The 11,556-nt window shown below is 38.9% G+C and overlaps 1 protein-coding gene across 1 annotated transcript; it reads left to right on the forward strand.

Moving 5' to 3' along the window:
• Window positions 1-4,589: 4,589 nt before the first annotated feature.
• On the forward strand, window positions 4,590-7,702 carry LOC121801812 (guanine nucleotide-binding protein-like NSN1). Its single transcript, XM_042201228.1, has 9 exons — window positions 4,590-4,707; window positions 4,798-5,042; window positions 5,282-5,378; window positions 5,481-5,654; window positions 5,912-6,153; window positions 6,301-6,565; window positions 6,660-6,839; window positions 6,954-7,165; window positions 7,252-7,702. The coding sequence occupies exons 1-9, from the start codon at window positions 4,689-4,691 to the stop codon at window positions 7,591-7,593; spliced, it is 1,776 nt and encodes a 591-aa protein (XP_042057162.1). The 5' UTR covers window positions 4,590-4,688; the 3' UTR covers window positions 7,594-7,702.
• The last annotated feature ends 3,854 nt before the right edge of the window (window positions 7,703-11,556 follow it).

Genomic DNA, 11,556 nt, shown 5'->3' on the forward strand with positions numbered 1-11,556 from the left:
ACATTGTGAAGGCCCCGGCTCGGCTGTGGTACGTGAATAATATCGCCGACATCATGTTCACGTGTATTATATTACACAACATGATTATAGCCGACGAAGGGCCGAGGGCGGCTAGCTTCTACGACGAGGACGAAGCTGGAAGCTCAACAGCGAGGTCTCCCCTACGCCGAGGCGAGCATACGACGGTTGGCCAGAGGATCGAGACAAGACACACAATGCGCGATACTCGAATCCACAATCAACTACAAGAAGACCTAATCAACCACATGTGGGCGAAATTCGGCAACGAGTAGTGTCATTTTTAATTTTTAGGATTTTAATTATGTAATTTTTAATTTTTAGGATTTTAATTATGCAATGTTTAATTTTATTTGTCATTTGTAATATTTATTGTGGGTTTTAAATGAATTTTAATATTATGGAAATGTTTTTGTGTAATTGAATTTTATATTAATTGTGCTCGTCCTTGCGGAAGAGCACAGTTGTGGGTGTTGTGCTCTTGCCAGAGAGCAGGCATGAATAGTACCGCTCGGGCCCACAACCGTGCCGCTGGCAAGAGCACGGTTGTGGATGCTCTTAAACTTTCAATGTATTCTAATACGTATATTTTATAAATTCATATAATACCCTCACTTTTTTATTGTTTTCTATAAAATGTCTTAGTCATACCATTATGAATGGTGACGAAAAATTGATTCATCTAGCTGGATCTGATATGATATATTTAATGAAAAATGAAAAATGTCCTTAACTTTTAGAGTATTCCATAAAATGTCCACAACTTTCACTTTTTTTAAACAAAAAAAATTTGAATTTTCAGTGTTTTCCACTTCATTTGTTTGTAATAAATAGATATATTTTTCATTTTTGGTCGACCATCAAAATTAGTCTCTATCTATTTATGGTAAATTTCTTTCTCTGATGAGACGAGTCTCATTTTCCACTACTTATTTTTTCTATATCTTTTTATCTTCATAAATTTTGTAATAAAACTTGTATCGTCCACTACTAAGATTATTTTTTTGTGTACGCACCCCTCGAAATGACTCAAACCCCTTGATCATTTCAGCATGCTGAGATGAATCAGTTTTGGTCACAAAATTTTATATAGTGAGACATATTATGTAAAAGGAAAACTAAAAGTTGAGGGTACATTTATGAAAATTGAAGACATTTGATATACCAACGTCAGGAACACAAAATACAAGTATTAATTATTACTTTTCTAGGTAGAATATTAGTAATTCTTATTTTAGTTTCACTACAAAATTACTGCAGTAATGAAACTGTTTTTTCTTCTAATCTTCAGTTATGACTTAAAAAGCCTTAAACGTTGTATATATTTTATGTTGTTTCCCTCGAAAAGTGGTAGTCACATTTGGCAAAGAAAATGTATTTTGGAAATTTGGAATCAAACAAAGCTAGAGATAAAGCCATACAAATACACAACCTGAAAAGCAGGGCACAAAGTCAAATGTTACAGCCTTTATTTCATAAACACCACACCCCATATATTATTCCCCTAATCTTTCATCTTAAGCTAAATTTCTTTTCTTCACCAAATGTGTATGGAATTTCAAAACCCCTTTTTCCACACACCACTTTAATTTAGCCCTAAATCACAAATCTTGTTTTCTTCCTTTGGCTTGATTTCCTCAAACCACAACTTTTTTTCTTTGTGGTTAATGGATATTGATTTGTCATCATCAATTGGGGGTGTAGGTTTTTCAAAAAATCTTGCATGGCAAAGAGATTGAAATCCAATTCTTCTTCTTTTTCAACTTTTTTCTTGTTTTTGGTGTTCATCCTCTTCATCTTTGCTAGCCTTGTGAACTCTTCAAAACCCTCATCTTCAAGCATGGCTTCAACTAGCAATACTCTTCCTTCTCATCATACGAGTGCGAAAACGAATGGTTTTCGCCCCAAGAAGAAGGAGCATCGGAGATCGAAAAGAGGGGAGTTTGAAGCAAGTGATCATGAAGTTCCAAGTGGTCCAAACCCTATTTCAAACAGGTAATTATTGATATGGAGATGAAGAAGATGAAGAAGATGATATTTTGTTGTTGCTGTCATCGCTTTCAGTTATTATTACAGCTTTATATCGTTTGTTAAATTGTCTCTTCTCTCTATCAAAGACTACTATTTGTGATCAGTGAGAAGCTTGTTACACCTTTCTTTTGTGTGTAAACTTTTGGATTCATGTTTTCCATTAGAATTGTATAGTTAGAGATATATATTACATGGATTTATATATATATTTGTTCATGTCTCTGCTAATGTTCTGATGTATTTGTTGAATTTGAGAACAATTTTTTTAGTGTAATCTTCTGTTAAAAGTGGCATTAATTTTCTCCATCTCTCTCTACATTTTGGAGTTGATTATTATAATCAGCATAGATCCTTTTGGTTAAACTTTCCATCACATGGTATTAATGATGCAATTAAACTCATGTAAATTCACAAATTAAAATTGGCTGAACGAGAAAAGTAGTTATTGTGTGTGTTTGTGTGTTTATTTCTAAGTTTGGGTGCATTGGATTGATAGGAAGGAATCAATTTGGGAACAAAATATTTTACTATTTCATTTCATTTATCTAATATGGTTAAATTTATATGTTGATTGTTGACATAAAAACTTTTGTGCGGCGCCGTTGGTAGTTTTCGATTAGAGATAAAGAATCTAGCTAATACGGTTGAACATGATTAGTCGGATTCCGCCGAAGACGGCGTTGGGTACACCTGTGGTTAAACTAAAAAAATCTAGCTAATATAGTTAATTATTAGTGATTACAATTTAATGTACATATATACTATGTATGGAGATATAGCAGATTTATCGTGCTAAATAAAAAATTAAAATGAAAGATTTAGGGCAATTAATGGTGAGTAAAGTGGTGGGTGACAAAACTTTTGTTGTTTTGCTGGATAGTCATTTGAATGGCTTTGAACTTTGCTTTTGTCTTCTCAACTACAGAATCCAAATAATTAAAGTTGATATGTACAAAAAGCTAGCTATAATCACCCTATCATTTCATAATCACCACTCAACAACTTCTTTACTTCATATACCCTCTATCATTCATATATACATGTAATAATGTAGACTGTCATTAGAATTCACTGATTTTTTCATTTTATTAAACTATTATTAACGAATAGTCACATGATATTATAAATTTCCGTTTGATAAGAAAGGTGAGATATAAAAAGATAAGTGAATTAAGTTAAGTAATGCGGGCTTTATGTCAATATATGGGGGAATAAAATTTTCGTGATTGTTTGGTAGGTGAGAAATTATCTAAATTTGTGTATTAGATAATACACGAAATGACACAATTGCCCATCTTTTGCAATGAGTAGTAGACAAGGTAATTACCTCTATCAAACAATTGAAATTTGACTAAGCAACAACGCAGCCCCACTGAGAATCCAGAGTCATTTGAAGAGCAAACAATGTATTTTTGGTAGGCCGAGATAGGCCCTTGAGTTTTGCCGGGCTTTGAGTTAAATATTTCTGTGTTATCAAACAAACAGGAAAGTCCGGATATAAATCTATATCTTGGCATTACAACCTTATCAAACATGCCTAGTACTACTCTAGAAACTTCGATAACGAAAATAATAGGGTAAGTATTAGTAGGAAATTGTTAATGATTCTCAAAATATAATTTCAGTCGGTTAAATTGAGTGAGTCGAATTTTATCGAGTTCGTAAAAATGAATTCCTTTTTTTTTTGCATAAACAATAATTTTTGAAATTCATACGTATAACTATTTAATTCGTTCCATACACAATTTTTATAGCTCTGTTATATCGTTCAATCCATTCATTTTAGAACATTAACAACATGATTGAAAGTTAACTAAATTAATTACCTGTGAGAATTACGATGGGGAATTACTATGCTATTTTTTTTAACTTTCATTAACTGAGGCGTAAAATGAGCATAAGGTAGTTAAATTGATTGAGTGACAGTTATTGAGATATAAACGGAATCATAAGATAATTGAGGCATAAAATGAAGAACGGAAAAATGTGATAATGTCGAGTAGGTAGGCTTGGTTAATCGGTCGGTTATGTTAATAGAAGAACCGGTTAATCGGTTAACCGAAAAAAAAAATGATGTGCGGAAAAAAATTGCTAATCAAGCGAGTTTAAACTTGTGACTACCCGTCACAATGAGGCGAGCATTCTATCCACAAAGCTGCATGATTTTTTTATAACCTAAAACGAGTCACTTTTTTTTTCATTAAAAATTAATACTATATTTTTTTTATCTTATTTTATTCTCTCACCTACTCCATTCTCTCTTCTTACCTTTTTTCTCTTATATTTTATTTTATTTTCAAACACTCCTTAAATATAGTATCAATTTCTTAAATATTGTGCCCCAAATTACCGATTAATCGAGAAACGACTTACCGATTAATCATCCCTACCAATAGGTTTGGTTTGTATGCGCTAGTCTTAGAAAATGATTATTTTCACAACACAAAGGGATCCGCTTAGGGTTGGGCTTTTATTAAAATTAGGCCTTTTATTACCGAATATAAGAGTCGGCCCATCAAAATCACAGCTACCCGACCCGCCCATATTGTACCCAATTCACTTTTCTTTGAATTGAAGAGCGGCTGTAACCATAAACCCTACTTCTCCCCTCTCTCTCTCTCGCCTGTCGGAACGTCAAGATGGTGAAGAAGAGCAAAAGTAAGTTAATACTCACATTTCCTCTGTATGTAATCAATTCACAAACTGATTTATTGATTGATTGATTGAATGGATAAATTGGGCGAACAGAGAGCAAGAGCAAGAGGGTGCCGCTTAGGAAGAAATACAAGATTATAAGGAAGGTCAAGGAGCACGCGAAGAAGAAAACCAAAGAGGCCAAGAAATTGGGGATCAATAAAAAGACCAAAGTCGAAAAGGATCCCGGCATCCCCAACGATTGGCCTTTCAAGGAGCAGGAGCTCAAGGCCCTCGAGGTCCGCCGCCAAAAAGCAATTGACGACCTAGAAGCAAAGAAAGCCGCTCGGAAGGAGAGGGTATGCTATAATTTACTTCCAATTTTATCCTCTCTCTCTATATATATATATTGTATAATCGATGCATTCACTTTGCTCGGATGGCGATGCCAGCTGCTGTTCTTAAAACAAAATTACTGTGTTTAGTTTAGCTGTTGTATGGCTGTTTGTATAGGCTCAATGTATGGATATGCTTGGTGAATTGCTGTTGTAGCTTGTTGTTCAATTTGTATGTATTGTGAATTTTGGTGATTGTGTAGGCTCGGAAGAGAAAATTGGGGATTTTGGAGGATGAAGAAATCGAAGGAGGAGAGGAGGGGGTGAATGAGAAACCCACTAATGTTACTAGGAAAGTAGGTATGTGACCAGTCCTTGTTAACTTGTTCTTTTTTTTGTGTTAAAAATTTCTGCCTTTATGGTCAGTTTATGGATATTCTGCCGTTTTGAACTTTGTTGCAGATAGTTCGGAGAAATCTTTCTACAAGGAGTTGGTGAAGGTCATTGAGGCTTCCGATGTCATATTGGAGGTTCTTGATGCCCGTGATCCCATTGGTACTCGCTGTTTTGACATGGAAAAGATGGTGTTGAGTGCGGGACCGGATAAGCGACTTGTTCTCCTCCTTAATAAAATAGGTATGCTTCATTTTTTAGTTTAATTTCCATCTGAAGTTTGTAATATGGAGTAGCTATTTATCACATCAGCAATTAGTTAGATATTGATGTATTTTGTACACTGGGCAATTGTGATACAATAGTTCTTTATGACTTTTCTCGATTTTCATGAGGATGTTTTTAATTACTATCGGGGTTCTTTATTAATAGAAGTTTGAAGAAGTTGTTTTAAATACGCAACCTTGACTACTGTGCTAAAATGCTAATATACATTACAGATCTTGTTCCTCGGGAGGCTGCGGAGAAGTGGCTCAAATACCTTAGGGAGGAGTTACCTGCAGTCGCCTTTAAGTGCAGCACCCAGGAACAAAAGTCAAATCTTGGGTGGAAATCAGCTCCAAAGACTGGTAAGGGTGGAAAGGGGAAGATTGGAAAGGCTAGCAATCTTCTGCAAACTAGTGACTGTCTAGGGGCTGAAACTCTTATTAAGTTGCTGAAAAACTACTCAAGAAGTCATGAGGTACTGTTAAGTTTGATTAATAGGCTGGCGCTGCTGGTTATGTGATGGGCGGCCTATTGTTTTGTTGAATAACATTAATGTATTAATTTCTTTTTGAGGAGTGGGTGTTATTTTGACCCTTTTTTATTATTACGTGTTTGGGTGCAGATCAAGAAATCTATTACGGTTGGGATTATAGGACTCCCTAATGTTGGTAAAAGTAGTATCATTAATAGCTTGAAAAGATCTCATGTTGTCAATGCTGGAGCAACTCCGGGGTTGACAAGATCTATGCAAGAGGTTCATCTTGATAATAATGTTAAATTATTGGACTGCCCTGGTGTGGTGATGCTCAAGTCCACAGCAAATGATGCTTCAATTGCTCTCCGAAATTGCAAAAGAATAGAAAAATTGGATGATCCAATTGGTCCTGGTAGGTCTGATTTACATTCTGACATAGCTACTAATTTTATGCTGTATAATACATGCTGGTTGGTAACAGTTTAGCTGTTTTGTTAACTGTGCAGTTAAGGAGATCCTAAAGCTTTGTCCGGATAAAGTATTGGTAACTCTTTACAAGATCCCAAGTTTTGATTCTGTCGACGACTTCCTTCAGAAGGTTGCTACAGTCAGGGGAAAGCTTAAAAAGGGTGGTGTTGTAGATGTTGATGCTACTGCAAGGATCATTTTGCATGACTGGAATGAAGGTACAACTCCACCACTTTTCGAAAAAATAATTAGAAGACTTCTGTTATCTTGGAAATTTTGTGTGTTTTATCAGTCTGAGCTCTGCTAAACTTTATTTTTCTTGACTACTTCAGGTAAAATTCCGTATTATACCATGCCTCCCAAGAGGAATGCAGATGAGCCTTCTGAGGCAAGGATTGTCACAGAACTTGGGAAGGAGTTTAATGTAGATGAAGTGTATGGCAGCGAAACAACTTTTATAGGCAGTTTGAAATCTGTGAATGATTTCAATCCAGTTGAAGTTCCTTCTAATTCCCCATTGAACTTTGACATGACAATGCTTGAGGTTGGCTTCCTCTCTGAAGTACATTAATCGATTAGCGATTTTGCAATTCCAATTACTTTAAATTCCCGATAATTGACGATGCGCAGGACAAAGAACCACCTCAAGCCAACGATGTAGATCAGCCCATGGAATCTGGTGACGAAGATGAAAAAGCTACTTCTGTGAAGGAGAAATCTGCTACTGTGAGGCAAAATGAAAAGCTGTATGCTGAGGAAGGCATGCTAAATACAAAGAGGAGAAAAGCAGATAAGCAAAGGCGGAAAAAGGAAAATCAGCCGTCTGCGATGGAACATGATGGCAACGATGATTACGACTTCAAGGTTGACTACGTGGAGTCAGCCATGGAAACTGGAGATGAGGTCGAAGCCGATGAAACTAAGAACAACAAATTTGAGCTGCCTTCTGGAGTAGGGTTGGATAATGAATGATCAAGAAGAGAACCATTCTGTGAAATTAGAAATGAGTTTTGGTGAAAGTGTGATAACTTAAATTACTATACTTTTTTTGTTAGTGAATGGAATTGAGCTTATGCTGGTTGCTGTGGTGTTTTAAAATCATTATATAGTACAATCTATGCAGATAAAATCTCAGTACTTGTTATGCTAACATTGTTGACATATTCTTTTAATTAGATTAAATATATAAATACATAAGCATCCATTATTTTTTTCGAACGTAAACATCTTTTTAGATAAATCATTTCTGAAAAATACTAGTATTGTATCCTTATTTGAACCTCGGATTTATAGGATAAAAGAGTATTCAATCATATTTGTGAGTTATATAGAAACTAACAGCATTAAAGAGTAATATTCATAACTGTATATGTAATATCTCTCAGTTTTAAATTTTCTATAATTAATTATGTTACTCAACAATTATTTTGTCTCCTCTACATTTTATATTATAAAATATATCATTGATTTGATCCTTAAAAATCATCATTATAATCATTCTTCTCATATTTGCATATCAAATTTTGAATGCTAAATCGTGTTTAATTTTTTCATAATCATAGTAGTATTTTTATTTTTTTTAATTTATCATAATGATATATAATAACTTATAAACTTTGAAAATAGATTAACTAGTAGGAGTATATTTATGTCCCAACATTTTTCTAAAAATGTTAAAAATAGTACATTTATGTGTTTATATTCCCCTATTAGCTTCAACGTTATTTCTTTTATCTAACTAATCATTTTTTTACTCACATTAATTAAATTTAAATAAATCAAACACTACTAAGTAGTACTACTCCCTATTTAGGCTTATAGAGTTTGGGTTGAGTGATGGGGTACGAACTAAACCCTAATGGCAAGCCCAATAACAGTGACGGCCCATCAGCCCAGAGCCCAAGAAAGAGTATCTGTTCGGCACCAAAGAGTTCGGCACGACCAAAGAGTTCGGACTCAGCCTACAGCTCGGTAAAAGCCGACCAGTCAAGCTCTCCTCTCAGATCGGCAAGAGCTGATCGGTAAAGTCCAGCAGTTCGGTCTCAGCATTCGACCGAACTAGGAGTTAGTGGACTCATGAAAGGCCTCCACGACCTCCGCTATACCCACGATCTATTTAGTGGTACGAAGCAGTTATTGAGCAGTTATTGCTCACCCACGATCTTGTTAGTGGGGCTGCAAACCACGATCTTAGTTCAATGTATAAATAGAACTTAGATCAGATAGAAAAGGGTTAAGCTCTCTAGAGATAAAATAGCATATAGCAAGTCTGTGTTGTAAGCTGTAATCCCAGATCAAGCAATACAATCTTGCCCTCCCTTCTTCCCGTGGACGTAGATTTACTTCAGTAAATCGAACCACGTAAATTCATTGTGTCGTAGTCTTTATTCTCTACCAGCATTTACAAACATCAGAAATTCGCGGATCCATCACTGGCGCCGTCTGTGGGAAACAGAGAACAAAATTTGTGATAAAGCGAATTTTTGATCCATTTTTTCCGCCCAAAAAATGCATACCAGATCGCAGAGTACCCGTATTCCTGCCCGTGAGAACCAGGAGGAAGCCAATCCATCCCATAGGTCTGGAAAACAGCCTAGGGATAAATCCACCACCAGTTCTCATGGCGAAGGAACAAGCCGCTCCAAAAATCGTCCCACTGAATCTTCCCAGCAGCCCGATTTGAATGAGGCTGTCAAGCAGTTTTTGGCGGCGAAGCAGGAGGAATTCTTAACCTTCCTGCGAAGAAGCCAAAAGCAGCCGGAGACGAAAACGACGGATTCTCCTTCCCCCTCCGCACAAGAAAGTCACTACCGCAGTAGTGTCGCATCTCCCAGGAGAAAGAATCCCCGTCCCCCACATGTTCCAGTTCCTCCTCGGTACCGGAATCACAGGAGAACTCAATCTCCTCCATACCGACGAGATATCGGATTCGCCGTGTACGGAGCACTGAAGACTCCGTTCTCGGACGACATCATCCGAACTCCCCTACCACAGAACTACCGAACTCCGTCGATGACTTACGACGGGCTCGTGGACCCTCACGATTTCTTGGGGCGCTATCAATATAACATGGCGAACCAGGGTCTCAACGAGGTCCACATGTGCAAGCTGTTTCCCGAGCTGCTCATCGGGAACGCGAGAAGGTGGTTCGATAGCCTCCCCCAGGGCAGCATCAGATCTTACCGAGATCTAATGGATGCCTTCCACAGGAGGTTCTTTCAGAAAGCGGAAGCCCGAATCACTTCGGCTCAGCTGCTTTCCATTCGTCAAGGTCGCGACGAAAAAATCAGCGACTTTATGACAAGATTCCACAAGGAATGCCTGCAAGTAGACGATCTCAACGATCTGCTTGTCATCTCGGCATTCCAAAATGGAATCCTGCCCGGAGCTCTCTACAGGAAGCTCGTTGAGTGCGGTCCGCAGACAGCTCAGGAAATGTGGGACATTGCGGACCAGTACTCCCGGGCCGATGAGGCAGACCGTCGCAAACGGTCGTTAGACAGCTCATCGACCCGAGGAGACAGAAGGAAGCCCGATCATAGCGATCAGGGGCATCCTCGCCGGACTCCATTTGAAAGAATTCAAAGGGCTCCGGTGCAAGACAGATTGGGACCCCGTCTCAATCCCGAGAAGCCGCCCGCTCAGTTCGTACCGCTGAACAAGCCGAGAGCGGAAATTTTCGAACTGCACTCTGACCTATTCGAAAAGCCAAAGCGGATGACGAAATCAGCCGCGCGCCGACCACAGGATAGCTACTGCTCCTACCATCAAGACCACGGTCACGATACTGAGGAGTGCAGAAACTTGGCTGCAGGTATCGATGTTCTTGTGAAGGCAGGGACATTGAAAAAATACCAAAGAAAGCAGCCAAAGAAGAATAAGAAGCAGAGTGGTGCGAACTGCGCTCCTCAAGATCTGAAAAGGCAGCCGGATCCCGAAGACGATGACGAGCCGCAATATGATGGAGTAATCCAGACTATTGACGCTCTCCCTGCCGGGAAGACCAAATCGTCCCTAAAGTCAGAGCGCAGAGGTTCCAATCGAGAGGAGCCAACGCATAAAAGGCTGAAGCAGGACGAAGTGATTACGTTCTCGGATGCTGATCCCGTCCCGGCCATCTCTCCTCACCAAGACGCCATTGTCATCCAAGCCGGAGTGGCAAACAAACTGATCCACAGGGTGTTTGTGGATACAGGAGCGTCGGTTAGCATTCTTTTTAAAGAGTGCTTCGACAAACTAGAAGTGGACCCAGCTCGGCTCAGTCCGGCTCCGCTTCCCCTGAAGAGCTTCACCCAGGAGGACACCCGCCCTGAAGGTATTATCAGCCTTCCGATCACGGTGGGGAAAGCGCCTACTAGCTCCAGTACGATGATTGAGTTTTTCGTGGTGAAAGCTCGGTCCCCGTACAACGTCATCCTGGGAAGAGACTGGCTCAACACAGTTCGGGCCGTTTGCTCCACCTATCACCTCACCATCAAGATCCCTACTAAAGGAGGGATAGCGGTCATCCGAGGTGACCAAAAGAGAGCAAAGGAATGTCTGCAAATTGCGCTTAGAAGTGCCGAGCAGTCAGATCGGCACCACCAAGCATAGCAATCACAGCAGCCGGAGTCAGAGGCGATGACCGAAGTCATACCGGAGCCGAACTCGATGACAGTTCAGCTGTACGAAGACGATCCATCCAGAACGGTTAAGATCGGCTTCGCGGGAACGCCCCTACTTCGGGAAAAAACCATCCAGCTCCTCAAGGAGTATAAAGACGTCTTTGCATGGTCTCCGTTGGACATGACCGGAGTGCCCCCCGAGGTAATCACTCATCGGTTAAATATTGATCCTTCAGTCCGGCCGATAAAACAGAAGCAAAGACTCTTTGCGGCAGAACGAAGTCAAGTCATCCATGACGAAGTCCGTCAATTATTGAAGGCGGATGTGTTA

Source organism: Salvia splendens, chromosome 5 (assembly GCF_004379255.2).
Source record: "Salvia splendens isolate huo1 chromosome 5, SspV2, whole genome shotgun sequence".
NCBI lineage: Eukaryota > Viridiplantae > Streptophyta > Magnoliopsida > Lamiales > Lamiaceae > Salvia > Salvia splendens.